Genomic DNA, 18,860 nt, shown 5'->3' on the forward strand with positions numbered 1-18,860 from the left:
TCATTGGGCCTGATGCAAACACACTCTATACTTTTACCTGCACTCTGTTGCACTCTCCCACTTCAAATCTCAGATGGTCTGCAAACTTTTGGATGGCGTTGTTGCAGCTTTAAAGTGCATATGATAGGTTAGACTTCATATTTCACTCAAACTTTTAGTTGTTGCTTGTATTTGAGTTAAATGTGTCTTTCTTCAGCTCCATTCCAGATATAATGCAAAAGCACCTCTTGAGGGTTTTATTGTCCAAATCAGGAACTGCACAGTTAGCATGGTAGTTTTGGTAGCTTTTACAGCTCTGGCTTCTGAAAGCTGTGAAAAGCATTTATAAATAAATTATTATGTGCTCAGAATGTGTTAGGAAAAGGCAGGAATAGTGGTGCCGTGTTTAGGTTGTCACCTTTTTTAGACAGTAAAAATAGATACAGCCATAGACTGTATATAAATGGACATAGATAGCCCACTGCCCACCACATTCCAGAAAGGGAGTGAGCATGGGCGCGATTTGGCTGTCTCAAATTGCATCCCATCGAAAACTGAAAAGTGGTCATCCGTCTCTCCATAACCATTGACTTGTTTTTCTGGTCTTAAAATGTTCATTTTATCCCACTCTACATGATTCAGTTTTTTTTTTTTCTTCTTCTTCTTTTTTTTTTTTTTTTTGATGTTCTGTCCTTAAATCGTATGAACATGAACATTAATAACAGACTAAACAGGTGTCTTTTCCAGTGTTCTGCTCCTACTAGTGCTAGCAACCAGTTTGATTGACATTGTTGCTAAGCAACCACCCCCCACTAGCAGTGCAGGTGGGACAGAGCAAGTACCTTCAACAACCTCGCTCTTGATTGGATCTTTGGTTGATGATGAACTGCTAGCCTCAACTGGCTTCAGTCCCTTATTCCAGTTCTCCATACAGTCTATGGGCACAGCGCCTGTAATATCTCCACAGGACCAGCAGTTAGCAGACCCCCTGCCCATAAAAGTTACATCAGCACCTTTAACTGTGTGTTTTGGGTGATGTAACATGTTCCAGTTGTATTGTGTTCTAAAAACAGAGTGCACTCATGTTTCAGGACCTGGTTTGAAGAGCAAAGTTTGGTAAAAGCCAAAGAGAATTTAAGATCTGAGAGCCAGTGTGGTGCTGTCCTGGTGGTGGCTTTGTAGAGAAGATGAAGAGAACAGGGAAGTACTCTCTTATTGGTTAGGTCGACAAAGAAGTGCATGACTGAATACTAAAGTTAAATCTAAATGAAATATTAATACCATGCCTAAATAAGATTATAGTAACAAATTTCTGTGTTTATAATTTTTGTGAGAAGAAACCGTTTTACAATTATTCACTATTAACCTCAGTTATTACTTAAAGGACTCATATGACACTCTGATCTGTTATAATGTTACTTCTTCATCACAAACATACCCGGAGTTGTGTTTTGTTTCATTCACACATGTTTAACACAAAACCCCTGCATATTTAGGCTGAGTTCTTCTCTTAAACTGAAAACACTGTGTTCCACCTTGTGACGTCACGATGTAACACATGAGGTTCCCCACTCGGACAGACTAATAATGCAGGATTATTCAAACATGTATGAATAAAACCAAACACAAATCCAGATATGTTTTTAATTATGTAACAGCTTTATAACATGATGTAAAGCTCACAAGAATCCATTTTGTGTAATATATAGGACCTTTAAGTTGTTTTACAATTTGATAACGGTGTTTAATTTAGCGCACTTCCCATGATTAGATTCTGAAAAGTACAACTTAATATTCCTCCAACCTCTCCTTTCTTTGTCATTTATCCATCAATTTACCATTCACTCCAGACACCTACGCTGTAAATCTGTTCTTTTGTTCAAATCGTATCTCGCATCTTTCTCCTTGATAACAAGCAATCCCCCTGTTGGCTCCCTGCACAATGCGCTCCACGCGGTTTAGATTGCCACAACCCATATCACATTGCAATATTTAATCTTCCTTCTCATGCGAATCCAGGTTGCTTCGAATCCATTCTTCCAACTCGGAATAAAAATGATTCAGGGACATATCTTTGCTCATACCAGGTGATCTGAGTTTGGATGAAGCGTGAATCCCTTTGCAAATTGTTCACCAAGCAATCTTTTTTTATCATGTTTTTTTTTCTTACGTGTGCCTGTTTCAAGATGGCCGCCTTCCAACTCAATTTGCGGTCAGCGGACGGCCTATTTGCTCGAGCATGTGTCTCACCATTTAGCAGATATCCTACTGTGACAATCTGACAGTGAGCGGTGGAATCATGCATATTTTAAGGTCCTCTCCTGTCTGTGGTTCCATTCATATTCCCTTAGCTTTTATGTAGCAGTTTTTGCTCTCCATGGAATGTCCTCGGCACAGTGGCTGACTGAAGCACTCTCACCTCACAGCAAGAAGGTCCTGGGTTTGATTCCGAAGCAGGGCGGGGCTTTTTGTATAGAGTTTGTTCTTGCTCTATCCGGGTAACTTCTCTGTGTATGACGCACATTACGCTAAGTTAAAAAAAAAAAGATTGTGCACTGTGCAACTTTTTTGGTTTAGATTACAGTACTGTTATTACTGTTCCATGAATTAAGGTTGCCAGAAATGTTCCACACTATGGCATTACATTAATTTATTGCTCAAAAAATACATTGAAAAAGGGTGGACTTATAACTTGTCCTGGGGTCATTCTTGTCTCCATGGAGATAGACAAATCGAACATTCAGGCAAAGTCGTACAGTAATTATTAAGAAGGCAATCAGATAGGGGACCCTCCACCAGAAAAGCTACACAATGCACCTTTAAATTAGTATATATTTTTTCTATCAGAAAATCTATTATTTGTAGAAGCAGAACAATGTAACAAAAAACGCTGTCTTTGAAAATTGCTACAAAAGGGCCTGAATCGATATATGACACTTTGGGATGAGAGCATATTGGCCGTGCAATGGTGGTCCACCTGTTTCACTTTTTTGTCTGAAAAAACTGTTCTAAATCTATGTTAGTGACCAGCAGTTCATGCATGTCAATACTAGTTATGTGCCAAAGGGTTTGTGAGCTCTAAGAACTAGTTAGATAGATGTAAATACCTTCTTTTTTGGTTTAAAAAACCCTCCTCACACCTCTTGGTATGCATTAGGAACATGAACATTAACTGCCAAAAATGTATAATAAACCAATACAAAGGGAATGAGTTGACCAAAAGCAGGAAAAAGTTAGAATTATATGCGTACATACCAGCAAATCCTATTGAGTGAAGATATCTGATTAAAACAGCAATGTGTACTGTATGACCACAAGGTGAAAAAGCATTGTATCTCGCCTTAAGGATTAAGTGTAGATCTAAGGCCTCTCGTCACAGTACACAGATAAAAGAAGAACAGATTGTGCCTATTACACTGTATCTGTGAAGGAGAAGTATAAATTCAAGTGCCATTTGGGAAGAGGAGTTTCCATAATGAATTAGATAAGGGACTACGGGATACGCAGCCAGCCTTTTATTGCAATCTGTAAATCTTACATAAGGCCACAGACAAACCTGTGTGTGACTGTACTATGTAGCACTATTAGTATGAGCCTGACAAATGATTTATCTATGTAATAGCCACGCTGCTAAAAAGACTAGGCTCTTCTTTTAAAGCACATTATTATTAGTTTACGTAGTTTTCTCTTTATTAATCATGGTGGGGTTTATTTGTCACACTTAATAAACATTTCATTTTAATAAGTTTAAAGAAAGTCATAATGTGCAATATATTATGCCTGTGTTAAAATAGCCAGGCAGTGCTCAACTCATTCAGCTCAGACTGTTAAATGGCACAGGAGAGGCCTTTCACACAATGCAAAAGCCACACTGTTGTTAGATCTACTAAACATGACAATCATGGTTGCAGGGACTGCTTTGTTGAGTTCTGTACGAAACTGTACCATTGATTTATTTTAAACAGTGACTGACTCTAGATTAAATTAATAAACACATAGCTTGGAAATTGTAAAACAGAGCTGTAAATGAATGAATGAGATGCCTGTTGGAAATCAATGGGACAGGATTCAGTTCCATCCATAGTCTATATCATTGTAAAGTTTTGTAAAAGCTTGTGGTCTTGGCTCCATGACCTGTAAGATGCTCCTAGACCTTGGTTACCATGGTAACACACATGAGATGAATCACTGTGTGTTAAACGTTGATGGCCTTGACCTCCCTCTAGACTTCTATTCACATTCTGTTGTTCAGTACAAATGATGTTGTGTTTTATTCCATAAATTGCTGGCAGTATTCTAAGTAACAGAATATTATAACGTCCAAAAGCCCATTTCTTTTACGATTCCCACTGTTTAAAGTCTATTTTCACAGTCTGCTTCAGAGTGCTCTGAAGAGTATTTCAAGGGTACAGAATAAATGAGATTTAGTGACTAAAGGCCTTGCAAAGTTAAACTTTGAAACTAAAAAGTTCAATAAAATGTGATGTAAAACTGGTGTTTAAACAACTCAATAACCAGGCTTTCAGTGTGTTCACTTCATTCAGCCTCACAACTTTCTGAATAAGATGTTTGAAATGTACAGTAAAATAGTGATACCTTGTGGGAGAAGGCAGATTCTGACAATGGACAGTGCTCGTCTGATAAAAAGATTGTTACAAGGAGAGGAAAAGAAAATTACTTTTGCTTGACTTTTGGGGAATTTGTGAGTGAATTTGAAAACCATTAGCAAATTCCTCTTTGAACCCATTAAGAAAATAGTGGGAAATGACCAGTACAAATCCGACAGTATTAAGAAGCAACAGATTTGTGGAATTTAGTGGAGCAATTGGTTACATTGAATTAACTCTAGACATGAGCCTTTGCTGTATTATCAAGTATCAAACTGAAAACCTCCTTGCTAAGGCACTTGTGAGCTGACCATCGGGCCCACTAACATTACCAAATAATTAACAGAAGAGAACAGATGCTTTGAAATTACACTATTCCCAGCACTGAACCTTGCGGTGCCCCATGACTGATTATTGCACGAATGGATTTGACACTTATAAACAGGCTTGTCACTTAAACTACTATATGCTAATTCAGTACCAAGAATGTTTAAATTACTACATTTTGTTTAACCATTACCATCCGCAAGAAGTAAATTGAGATAATTAGTAAAGAGCGGATTGTAACACTAAGTACCATATCATTTTTTAAATTCATCTTTCCTATGAGATTGATGTAGGTATATATCAATCATTCATCCGTGAAATAAATAATGATATCGTGTCTTGAGTCTTGCGTGTGGCGGAAGTGTGTGTGCTATGAGCACCTGGTCGTCTTGGCCACAACTTCAAAGCCCATGCATGCATAATCAGCATGTGCTATGGATAATTCATCTTCTCCAGCTAGCTTCAGGTAGAATAGCATTAAAATGTCAACTGTTAATCACAAAGGTCATTGTTCTTGACCCAGATGGAATTGGTTATGTTTTCTGAGATTCACGACCGCATTGTTGAATAACCCCTCCACATAAATAGACAATAAAGGTGTGGTAAACATTAAGAGCATGATCAATCGGAGACATAAAGAAGAAATATTAGCTGTATTGCTGAGGCTTGAGACTGCCAGTTTTATGTATGCTAATGGTTTTCAATATAATTTTGGATCTACAGACAAAGCGGACTAAAACAATGAATAATGACTTTTAGTGGTTCATTGGTGCTGTCAAGGTTTGTGAGTCAGTAAAGCTCTAGAGATTTTTTTTGTTACCATGGAAAGATAAGAGCAGTGTACTGGCAGTGGTAGAACGGGAACTGATGCAACATTTTCATTGTTTGACGAGCAATTTTGTATTTAATAAAACATAATAATAATAAAATAAAAAAGGTTTTGTGAGTGAACAGACATTGAGGCAGTCTAATTGCTCTGTCTGCAATTACCTAACCCATAGACCATAAGGCAGTGCAACCAGTATTGATATTTTTGGTACACACTTTAGTCAAAAATAAACAGAACAAATAGAAATTGGGTTCCTGAATTTCAAAGTGTGATAGCAAGAAGTAGACATCTAAAGTACTTTCTAGCTCACACAAACGCTGACATTTTGTTGCTTTAGCTCCGCTTTAGAACTGCTCTTTTAGACAAAGAAGTAAAGCAGAATGGACCAGCACAGAGTCAATCAGCTCTCACAATAAAGTATCATATAGTGATGCTCACAGCTCTTTGTTAAGAGGTTGCAATCAATATTATGCTGTAATGCGGTCAGATTTTGTCACAATGCACTGCTTTTACAATACACTTTATGGGGGAAAATAAAGTTTGGGTAAGGTTGAGTAAAGTCCTACTTGAATTACACACTGGGAGTCTAGATGATTGAAAACACATAAAAAGACAATGAAGGCACGGTGAATAGATTGAGCCAGATCAATTTGATAAATAAAGAAATAAAGAGGATATATTAGCGGAACTGTTGTGGTTTGATCCTGACAGGTTTATGCTCTCTGCGGCTGGTGTGTTTTAATAGACTGTTAAAAGTGATACTATAAAAATGTATTTAGCTACAGAATCCTGAATACCTCCATTAAAATGTATTTTGTAGTGTATTCCGTTGCATAGTCCAGTCAGAGTACTGTATTCTGAATACTTGGAATACTTTTACTTGGAATTACAAAATATTGTAGTGTGAAAACATGGCATTTAACCATAAATTACTTTTATTTTTGTTGTTATGCATTTATTTATATCTAATTAAAGGCAAGTAATCACATGCATGCACTACAAGAGCTGTGTTTTCTTTTTTCTAGTTAATAACTCATGGTTCAAAGTCAAAATTACATGATGAAGTCCTGCCTTATTCTTTTAATATAGTATTCTTTTAGTATAGTATGTATATATTAATATAGTAAAGTAACTGTATTCTGAATACCACCAAATTAAAGAGTAACTGCACCGGAATAGAGTTACTCAAAATTTGTATTCAGAATCCGCATTTTTGAGACATATATATACTTCCTGACTGTTAACACATGAAAGGGATGGACTCTTCATTGGATGGAGAGAAATACGTGAGTGTTTTGTATCCTGTTGCGGCCTTGGCATGTTCATAATTTGTGTGTGACGTAAAGGCTCATTAGGTCCCAAGTTCTGTTGGAAGGCCTGGGGGGACAGCGGCTTTGACGGAGCAGGTTTCATATCTGACCTTGCGACCGCCTGTGCTGTTGATTGGATCAGTTTTGTGTGTGTGTGAGACTGACCGTTATTGTCCCTCTGCCCATTTGTTCTCAGGTTAACGGGGTTCCAGCTGCCTGCTCCCATAGTGAGCACAGGATCAAGGCTTACGCTATGGCTGCTGTCGGACTATGCGGTCAGCGGACAGGGATTTAAGGCGGTCTACGAAGGTAAGTGAGATGTTTGGTACTTTAGCATTCATATTGAAACTCTTAAAAGTGTGCTACGTTCCTGCCACCTGATTGTCTCCGTGGAGATGTTACGACATTGCTTGATTTGTTGTACAGTATGACATTAAACTTCTTTATCTCCATGGAGACAAGCACATGACACCACTAGACCAAGTTACAGGTCAGATCTATTAAGAGGGCAAGCCTACTCACTGTGAGAAAGCGTGTTTTTCAAGTTTTTTTTTACGCAATAAAAACACCTGTAACATGCATAATGAGTAAGTTCAAATATACATCTTCAATCCTCCACCAGAGAAGTTACATAGTGCACCTTTAAATTGTTCAGTTGGATAAGGCGCAACGCACCATCAAGGTTGAAGGTAGCAGGGGCAGTGCTATTGGAAGATCTAAAGACTTGGCAGACTTTCATGCTTTGTGAGTGCTCTTCATAATAATTGCTTAGATTTTCCCTGTGTTTCATTGTACATTCTAAATTCACAAAGCGCATGCTGCAGTTCATTATACTTTCACAAGGGGCAGACTGGGAGGCATGCTTTTGTCAGTCTGCCCTTGGACAGGTATCATTATAGATATAGCTTAAAGGTGCACTGTTCCAATGGTGGTGTCATCAGTTGTTTGCCTTTACTGAATTTAGGATGTGTAAGAAAAGACACAAACAAAAATACATTGAAACCATGTATTCTTACTGTAAGTGAGCTTGTCTCTCAAAGCTCTAGCCGGTAACTTGCGTATTTGTTACCATGGGGATAGATAGGTTTAATCTCATACTGTGGAATATGTCAAGCAAAGAAATAACATCTCCATGGAGACAAGCAGATGATAGACCCTCCACCTGAAAAGTTACATAGTGCATTGGCAAACTACACAACAACTTTTTGTACCTTTGTAATTTTTATACCTGGCTTTTTATACCACACAAGATGGATGATGCTGCTTTTCCAAGAAGACAGTGGTGGTCTCATTGCAAAAACTCTTTCTGGCCACCTGCTTTTACCTGCTTGTTCAAGTCATTCAGTGAGAATATTTCTGAACTGGAATCACTTTTGCACAATATTTCTCGTTTCGTACCAGCTTTTCAAACGTTCAATCAAAATACGACTGAGTGGTTTTATTTTGAGGCATTTTCACACTGGAGTTCTGATCATCACATTCGCGGGCTGCCTCTGAGACCTTTGCCATGGTGACGTGAAATGCTTTATGGCCCATGGAAGAATGATATTAATGACGGCTCTCCTCAGGCTCACATGAGAGGGGAGTGGGAGCCCTCGGGAGGCAATGGGAATACAAGCAAACGGCTAATTAGGCTAATTACCTGACAGCGCTTTCTCAGTCTTTTTGAGATATTGTGAATGTTGGCGGTGGAGACATTAAATTGCCCGCGAGGTTTAGGACCACATACCATGACTAGATAAAAACAAGACAATGAGCAATGAGACTGTTTTGGGTGCTCCACAGGGAAGCGGCAGGGCCATTATGTTTGTAACACTGTCAGATGCTTGAAAACCAGATCCTATGTAATTAACTAAAATCAAATGCCATTCAAAGTTACCAGAGCTTTGGAGCACTAAATAGCATTAGCTCCAGCATGTTGTAACTATGTAGCATGTGGTTAGCTTAAAATTTGTAAAGAGCCCAAGGCAAAACAATAGTGTTATGAGCATCCAATTATTTTAGTGGCAAAAAATGAACACAGATTACAAATGGAAAACAACATTACTGTGTAATTAGTTAGCATGGGGTTACAACTAATATGTTTATGCTATTATAAAAAATGGATCATGTGAATTAAGTATTCACCCACCTTGTCCAACCACATTTTGTTGTTGTTCCCTTTGGCAAGATATCCCACTGATATTCCAGTTACAATATGTGCATAACATTCTGCATTAAAGTTCTAATAAATTACCATGTTATAGGTTCTCCAAGCAGGATAGAAACCGCAATACCATATTGTTTGGACTATAAATTATAATGCATAATGAAGAAGAAAAAAATATATTATATTGCACCAGACTATAAGTCGCACTTTTGGGGGGAAATTTATTTTATAAAAGCAGAGACCAGGAACTGACATTTCATCTTGAAAGGTGAGTTATAGTAATAACAATAGAACAGAGAACAAGGGGCTGTTAATGTCACATATGAACAGTTATTCACATAACTATAGCATAAACAACAGAACATAACAAGTTTACCAAACTCTCAATTTCGCTCCAGATCACTTAATCCATAGAATTTTTCATCATTGGTGTCACTTCTGAGCAACTCTGTGACCTCCGGAGGTAAATGGAGCACTGCTTCCTCTTCTGCATAGCTGCCGTCAGGCTCAGCATCAGTTCCCCTTAAAATTATTCCGGTGTCCTGTCAAAATTCCGACAGGGTGATTTCGGTTGTCACTGAAGTCCATGCTTTGTCGATCCATCCAATGACTTGCAGGAAAGTTGCATGGCGCATTCATCTGGTTACCATGAAGCTGTGTTCTCCATCCCCGCTTTCCATCAGTCCCTCACAAGTTTCTCGCTCACTCCAAACTTTCTTTCTGCTGCTCGATTACCATTTGCTGCATATTTCATTATTTGGAGCAGAACAGCGTCTCTTTCTGCAGGAGACATGCGCAGTAGAGCTCAAAGTGACAGTGGTACAGGAGTAACAGGAGTAGCAGATACTGGCACACAAGCCTAGAGCGCCCTCTCGTGGCTGTGAGTGTGAAAATTTTAATATATAAATGTCAGTGGAGTGTAAATCACAGGAGCACCCAAACCATGAAAAAGTGAAACTTATAGTCCGAAAAATGTGGCATATAAAATATACAGAATCTAATATCAAGGAAAATTATGTAAAAATAGAATTAGAATTTAGTTAGAATGTGTTTTTATATATGACAAGAATAAGTGGTGTAATTGTATGTAATTTAAAATATCCATCGTATTGTCAATTTTATAACGAAGAAAAACCTGCTATATACCTACCTCTGCTATATGTTAGATTAAATGTATCAGCAGAGCACCATTCTTTGTATTGTAAATCAATCTGGCCGTTTGAGTAATATCAATCCTATGGGCTGCCTTTAGCACCACAGAGAGCACAGGCGAGTGAGAGTGCAATCCCAGTAATTACCTGTCACCTCGTTCACGTGGTAACAGAGACACCCACAGCTCTGACCTCTGCCACGTGCACAGGCTATATGCATGTGAGCCTCGGGTTAGAATGGACGATAATTGGAAAGAGAGGTAAACAGAAGGTGCAGAATATAATGTGGAGAATTTTAGTCCATGCATTACTATAGACACAAGGTCACGTAGGTCAGTGTGGTTGTGGTGATATTTCTCAGGAGTCTTGTACAGTGTAAGTCTTAGTTACAAGCTCAAGCTGGGAACACCAAAATAACCATGCAACCGGACCCTGAATGAAAAATTAAATTGATGTCTGTAATAATTTCAGTTTGCAAAACATTTAAAATCAAGTTTGCTTGTATTTTAATACTTTATTTTATTATTTGTTCTAATTCTTACTGTTGCCAAGATTTTAATTGTAGGTTAGGCAATTAAAGGCCTTGTGTGCTACCTCAGGACTGATTGAGACCTGGTTCAAAGTAGGCCTGTCGTGATAATAAATTCTGAAGTGTGATATATTGCTGAAGAAAATATAAACGATAATATTGAAACAAATTTAAAGTAGAATAATCCCTCAAAACATATTCTAAATGCACAATATTGTTAAAGGAAAAACGGCACCATGGTAATAGTTAATGTGAAGTCCCCACACGTAGGACACTGATCATATGCTATGACTCATGATAGACCAAATATATTCCTGTGTTGTTAAGGATATCCATATCTCTTCAGCAGATTGTGTATTTGCCCACATAAACAGCTCACATGGTTTCATCTCTTATTAATATAATGGAGCTAACACTCAAACTGTTTTATTCTATTCTATTCTTTTTTTCTTTTTCTTTTTTTGCGTATAATATCTTTGAACTACTGTTGCAATTTCCTCACGGCACATATGATTTCTTTGACTGCTCAGCCTCTGAAGTGCTAGGCTTCCTGCCACAAAGGCTGAAGATAATGATCCACAGCCCTCGGCGAGACCTGTTCTCCTCACTTACTCATTCAAATTAGCACTGGGCTTGAAATCAACACAATGATAAGCCCTGAGTACACAGCAAAACACATTCTGGATGGGCTCCCATATTTTTTTCAGTGTATTTAGTAAAACGGAATTGTTATTTGCCTAAGATATTTGTGTGTGAAAACAAGTCTCGCCAAAGATTTATTGTTTTAATCTTGTTCAATTACTCCTGTGCCGCATCTATACATCATCATGAGCGGTGCAGTGTTTCCGCGACTACTAAAATGAAAATGGAAAATGGACAAGAGGATTTTGTTTGCTGTTGTGTAAAAGAAAGGAGTTGCAATGGTCTGAATGGTGTACAGTCAGGGAGGTCAGACTCGTGCGCATCATCAAATGGATAGTGAAGTCTCATATTAGGGCAAGACTAGAGTTTAAAATTAAAAATGCATACAGAACTTTATTTTTCAGCTCTTAATATTATTATCTTTTATTTGTTGACAAAAATAACCAAATTAGACACAGTGCCATTGATAATTTTACAAATAATTGCTAAATTATGTAAAAAAGGCTCATCAGTTTATTATGATTAAGCACAGATAAAGGGTGGGTTATAAATGCAGTATTGTAACAGCTATGGGCTATTCATTCTCTGTGTACCCACAGTTCTATAATAAAAAGTACTGTATCAGTCCATTCCCTTTATAGTACATTTCCCATTACATAACACACATGACCCCCTTGTCTTTGAGCCTGCATGCCAACTTTAACAGTCTTCATATCAAATGGCCTTCCCTTTAAGTTAGAGTTGTAACAGCCATGGCATTTTAGGAGCTTTTTTTATTAGCATTGAGCTCACCGTCCACCATTTTGCTGCCCAGACCCGTCTCGCCTATATTAAATATCTGTTTTCGCCACACTGCAATAAGCCTAAGTGCTGCACAGTCCATCTCCCCAACACCCCGCGTAATGGCCGACAACACTCTGGAATCTCTTCTCGCTTGTCGCCATGGCAACCAACAGATTCTTCATTTTTCTCATCCATTCATGCTGTCTTCATTATCTAACTATTTTCAGATTCAAGTTTAAGCTCTAGCAGTTGTTTGTATATGTGGCTCAGTTGATTTGATGTGAAATGATGGGAATGCAGAGGACTGCCTTCTCCCATGCGTTATATATTGCCAGATCTTTTCTTTGCTCTTGTCAACAAGTACAACAAATTTAAAAGTTCGTGCACATAAACTTTGTGGACACATATTTCATTTTAAATCATGTCAGTTACCTCAGTATAAAAGGAGAGTTTATTGTGTCCAGGTTTTTAAAAAAATGGTAACTGCATTGGCCATAAAAAAAAACACTCAGTCTGTTTGTTATCTGTTGTACCTCAAATCACAGGTTCTTTTTGTTTCCATCTTTCTTTGCTCCTAAAAATGATTTCTTCTTCACTGTCTGCTAAATAATGCACCGACACAATAAATCTACAGTCATGTGTTGCCAACTTTCTTCTGTGCTTTCCTCATTCTTGCATAGTCAATGTGCTTCCCAACTGGGTCACCTCAAGGAAAAAAAAAAACAAAAACTTTACCAGCACGACTCGGAGCGCGCCCGCCTCTTCGGCATTAAGACTCTGCAGGTGTCGGAAATAAAACGTGCATGCATTATCTTCACTTTTCATTTAGCATATCCGTATATTCATGTATCCAATTGAAAATAAACCTCTGGGGTATTATAAATCTATCTCGATTGGACTGTGGGTAATAAACTAAAATAAAAGAGAGAATAGATGAGCGGAGTGGTTCTGTGCAACGCAACTCTGCTTCATCCATCAGAGCCTATCTCCTACAATGGCGTCTCTATCCACCCCTCCTAGCCCAGCGCGCACACTGGCTGCTTCCTATTAGCATGCGCAGGGAGGGTGGGGGCCAAAGATGAGAGCGATGGAAGGCACTGGAGCGTGAGTAAGTGTACGGCCTAATTGAAAAATGAGGTCCATCCCTTTAAGAAGGCAGCTGATTAAAGGGATGTGAGATGGAAGAGACAAAAGTGGCTTTTAAGAGTTCGGAGTTAGCGTGTTGGTACATCGGAATAGAGCAGGGGCCAGAGCAACGGTCCCTTCTTGATCACTGTATGGCAGCTGGTGGATACTTTTTCCATCAAGATATTGTATAATTCATGTTTTTGCTTTTTCCTGATACAGCTTTAATAGAGTCAGGTAGTTGTAGCAGCAGTAATAAAATGTGTTAGCAGAATTACTAATGGGTTTTTAATATCTTTCACCTTTTACTAATTTCCAGCAGCACACTACCTCGAACACATTTTAGCATTTATCTAAAAATGTTACCTTTTTCCTTTTATAGTTAAAGCAGCAATGTGCAATTTTCTGGAGGTTGCATGTCACCTGCATCATTCCATGGAAACAGAAAATTAAAACCATACTTCTGAACATTCTCTATGTAAATGAATATGTTTTATGCCATAGTGTGGAATATTTTTAGCCTGATTCATCAGCCGGTTTTACTTCGTTTCACTTTGTACAAACCATCTGATCTCGCAGCCTTAGATTTCATTTGCTCAACGGTAGGCGGGTAGTTTTTATCATTTCGCTGCTATTTGGTCATGACGTATGTAATGGCCGCTAACAGGGCTAACTGACATATGAAGCTTTTCCCAAATCTCGTAGGAAGAAGGACAATAACGTGTTTCCCCTTGATGAAATTCACCAAACATTCTCTTTGTTCCAGCTTTAAATCCTCGATCTCGGAAATAGTTGACAACACTGAATATATGACTCTTCGCTGATTGGCTGGTGCCCGAACTTGCACTTCCGGGGTTTTTGCGAACCATCTATTGTATTTTGATTCCTGACCTAGTTGCTGGAGAGAAATGAAATTGAGCAGAGGCACTAGGTGGCGCCAGCCTGGCTAGAATATTTTAGCCAAAGGAGCAACATATCTATTGAAACAAGCTGTAACACATTTTAATAACTACATTTTAATCTTAATAAAGTATAAAGACTTAATTTTAAATGAAGAAATGATTACAGTGTGGATTCTTGTGGTTTTTTTTTTTTCTGTCAACATCTTTATATCAAACTCTATATTGATTTATCCCAGTGGACCAATGGATCTAAGCTTTACTCTGAGGCTACACAAAAATCAATCTAGACAGTTGTCTTTATTTCTGACATCCAGGACCACATGCTGCGTGCCCAGTATGTCCCACCCATATGAAAAGGTCTATATATGTAATGTCATCTCCCATACGTTTGCATCTGAAGCCTATACAGCCAGTAATAGACCAGTCATCCATTTACACTGGACAGATCTGGGTCAGGAGAGATGAAGTCAGAACAGTATTTCGATGGGGCATAAAAAGAATCATTTTTTGACTGGGAGCAAAGAGCCTGGATTCCTCTCTTCATGTTGCCAGTCACGCTCATCAAATTTAAGATTGCATACAAATCAGCTCCATGCACAAAGTGGCTTGGGCTGTCAGTTTACATTTTCACACTCACATCGTACTATTGCTGCTTGGAATAACATTACCAGCACTACAACTACAGTGTCCTAAGTACTGACTCTATGTTTAGTAACTGCCTGATTTTTTTTCTAACTATCTTATCTAGGTCAGATTTTCTCAAACTTTGGTACAAGCTCCTTCAGGTGGTACTTAAAGGTGCACTGTGTAACGTTTTTAGTAGAGGGTCCAATACTTGCATGACTCCATGGAAATATTACAGCTTTAGGATAATAAACCTACCTATCACAAGGAAGATAAGACAAGAGCACTACACATTACAATTCAGATCTATGGAGAGCTTCCTCCGATTATTGAATTTTTTAAGAAGTAGAAACACCCATAGTGAATAAATGCTAGATGGATATCTTTAATGTCATACCATGAAACATTCCAAGCAAAGCAATAACATCTCCATGGAGACAAGTAAGTAGCACACCCTCCACCAAAAAAGTTGTGCAGTACACCATTTCAGTACGTGGGTTTGCTTAATTTAGGGTTCAATTTATCCACTTTTTGTTTAGAATTACAGTGGCAATGATAGTGCACTTTTAGAGCTGGTCTAACCCCAGATTAGAAGTGAATAGTTCTAGAACAAGTTAATGTTAATATGTTAGACCTGGAAATGAGGAGGTGGTTTTGACCTGCTTCATTATTTGTTTGTCTAAAGCCCGCCACACATTACAGGATCATTTGCTCGATTTAAGCCTCAGTCTACTTCTCCCCGACTTCAGGGAGGTGTGACCCAATTTTGGATCTTCATACGAGATTATAGTTCCGTCTTGATTTAGATGTGCTGGAACTCAGAACGCCAACGGTTTTCTTTGGTTTTACTTTGCGTGAAAAGGTTGAGAGCCTCTGATCTAGGTTATGCCATATGAATGACCAATGAACTGCTCCGTTTCACATGCGTCAATGAAATAAATCTGAATGCACCATTCTGAGGTCTGGCTCGAGGCACGACGGAGGGAAAGGTGACCAGTCTGAAAAACCTTTATATTAGAAATACAGAGAGAATATTCTGGATTTACCAGGCAACATACATACCATTAACATTACTTATAGAATTAAGTAATTACCATATTTAAATGTATCTTACACATAATTAATTGCTAATTGCTTTGTGGCAGTGTTCCTAATGAAGAAGACCATATACACTATTATACCACACCAATTTTCCAATGTGATGCAGGGATAGGATTCAGATGAGATTTTTCATTTGATTCAAGCACAATTGCGAAGGGCATTTTCCAATAGAATGGTTCTGGGTGAGGAATCATACACAGTGCCTTCTCACATTGGCCATAAACGGTGGAATTACTTTCAGATCAATACAAATTGTTGGGACACAGTTTGGGAGAGAAGCTTAGTAAAATCTTACAGCGCTAAATTCAGGGGTAATCATGTGTAATATTTCTTTAAAGGACCCGTATTACGGCATTTTCTGTTCTATGTTTTAATGTTGTTTCCTTCGTGTTATAATTTTTTTTGTTTTTTGCACAGATGTAAACTATTCTGGACAGTTCAAATTGGCCTGCAGATCACTGGACAGTTCTTCTATGAGCGGAACAGCATCGCATAGTCATTTTCGGTTGGATTCTGTTGTCTACTTGCTTTCTGGGTGAATAGCAGAGTAAAAAGGCCAGGGCCAGAATGGTTCACTAGTTGTTATGGTCCTTGGGTAGTAAATAAGAATAAAGGGAAAACGTCCTGCTTTACAGTCACAAACGCACTTGAAGCATAAAAGTGGTTACGCAAATAGTGCACAAGGTCAGGACGCGTAATGGAATAAGAATGCTCAGATGCATCGGTCTTACTGAAAGGCGTTTTTCATTATACGCAGAGAACATAGGCCAAACATTATATACAAAAGATGATTAAGTTTGGACTGAAGAAGGCTGCATATGTTTGAAATACTAATCAGACCACAGCACTCAAAACTCTGGCCTGTTGACTTTAAAATGTCTTATGCCGTTACTGAAATATTTTATATTTATACAAAGTGTACATATTATTTTGATTAATTTAAAATCTACAAAGGTATTTGAAGTTTTAAAAAAAGTACATTATTAATTTTGTATGTAGATGTACATTAAATAACAAAACCTACATAGTTAATTAATTTATTTTAAAGAGGCCACTATATATGTTTTTAAGTGCAGTAGTCCAAACCTTTTTTCCATGTTGTTTTGCCTAAAGTATTTTAATAAAATAGCATAAAAGTTTTGGCAATCTCCATGAAGAAAGGTGGTGACTCCACCATACAAAGTATGTTTGCAATTTGTTTTTAAAGTAAATTGAATTGGAATTGAATAAATCAAAGTTAACTAAAAATAAAAATTTAATAAAAATGTTTGTAGCCTTTTTGTGTGTTCAATATGCCAGGCAAAGAATTGGCATTTTCATGAAAGAAGCAGTGGCAAATAATCAGAAAACTTGTGTAGAGAATTTTTAAAAGAGATTAAAATTACCTTCAGATTTTCAGACCTTCAATATTGTACATTGAAAAAAACAGAATTATTATTTACATTTTGTTTAGTGATAAACCTTATACTTCTGCCTATATGACCCACATGTATAATCTAACTAACTAGTATATGCCAAAACAACCACCAACAGTACATCGTCATGTTGTGTATAGGGATGTACCAATCCAGCTTTTTCAGTTCTTATATCGAAATCAATACTATGTCTTTAAGTATCTGCCGATATCCGATATCAACCAATACCGGGGATTGAAAAGTGCTTTTGTTCCTCTGAAAACACTTAACTTATTACAAAAAGTTGATTTGAATGTAGCCTTAGTCAGTAAAGAGTCCAACCAGGATATCAACTGAATCAATTTAATGGAACCGATACCCAATACTGCAAAATTTTCCTGGATCAGCACCGGTCCATCCCTAGTTGTGTATATATGTGCATGTGTTTTCCATGTGAGGTCTATGGAGTCAGGGCTCTTGTCTTCCTCATGTGTATGTTCACCGAAAGACTGTTCACTCCAGCTGTTCTGAAAACTGACAAGCAGCATCCTCCTGACAGGACCTCCCCTTTCTGCATCCCAACGAAAACAAGGGCACCAACCCAGACAGCCGAGCAAGACATCCGCATAAGAAGACAGCCTGCAAGTGCGCCATGAAAAAAAGATAGAAAAGTCAACCTAACTCAATTTGATTCTGTGGCATGTAAATAAGACTCGCAGATATGCTAGTTTCCCGTTTGAACGGTTTTCCAATATAGCTCCCACTTTGATTAAATGGGCCTTTCATTGTGACTTCTATTGTTATGTTCTTCATATTCTTTATAGCCTGCCTACTTCAAGTCCAAACACAAATGCAAAATTACAACCGATTGTACTGAAAGAAACTACGACACAAGAAAATGTTTTTATTCTTTTAGTTGATGTTGAAAAGATTTTTCCAGACCTTATTTATACAACACAAGGGAAACGTTAGGATGATTTATTTATTTATTCATTTTTTAATGGGAAAATCAGAACGAGGGTTGTCACAATATAAGAATTTATGGTTACAATTATTTGGAAGAGACCATAGACTGTATGTATAAATGGACATAGCTAACTGATCCAGCTGGGTACCCACTACATTCCAAATAGGGAATGAGCATGGGAGCACTTCCGGCTCCATCAACTCGGCTCCAGTACACTTTACATGGAACATTGTAACTGCTGCTGTGATTCTGGTCTTTTTATTTCACTGTTTTGTCCATAAATAAATTCTTATTTTTGGCTCCAAATCGACCCTATAAATGCGACTTCATTTGACTGGACTCCCTTAGTCCATTTCTCTCTACAGTCTATGGAGGGGACACATTACGATTTTACAGTTCTTCACAATTATTGACACTACGACCAATCGACTGCAAAATGCT

The 18,860-nt window shown here is 37.9% G+C and overlaps 1 protein-coding gene across 1 annotated transcript in view; it reads left to right on the forward strand.

Annotated features, from left to right (window-relative positions):
- csmd2 (CUB and Sushi multiple domains 2) overlaps window positions 1–18,860 on the forward strand; it is a 228,716-nt gene that overhangs the window by 34,723 nt on the left and 175,133 nt on the right. Inside the window, exon 3 of the mRNA XM_055157502.1 lies at window positions 7,249–7,361. Within this exon, the coding sequence (XP_055013477.1) occupies window positions 7,249–7,361 (113 nt within the window). The remainder of the gene's footprint in view (window positions 1–7,248; window positions 7,362–18,860) is intronic.

The sequence above is a fragment of the Boleophthalmus pectinirostris genome, unplaced genomic scaffold (genome assembly GCF_026225935.1).
Source record: "Boleophthalmus pectinirostris isolate CB_2022bp ecotype Guang Dong unplaced genomic scaffold, ASM2622593v1 HiC_scaffold_21, whole genome shotgun sequence".
Classification (NCBI taxonomy): Eukaryota; Metazoa; Chordata; class Actinopteri; order Gobiiformes; family Gobiidae; genus Boleophthalmus; species Boleophthalmus pectinirostris.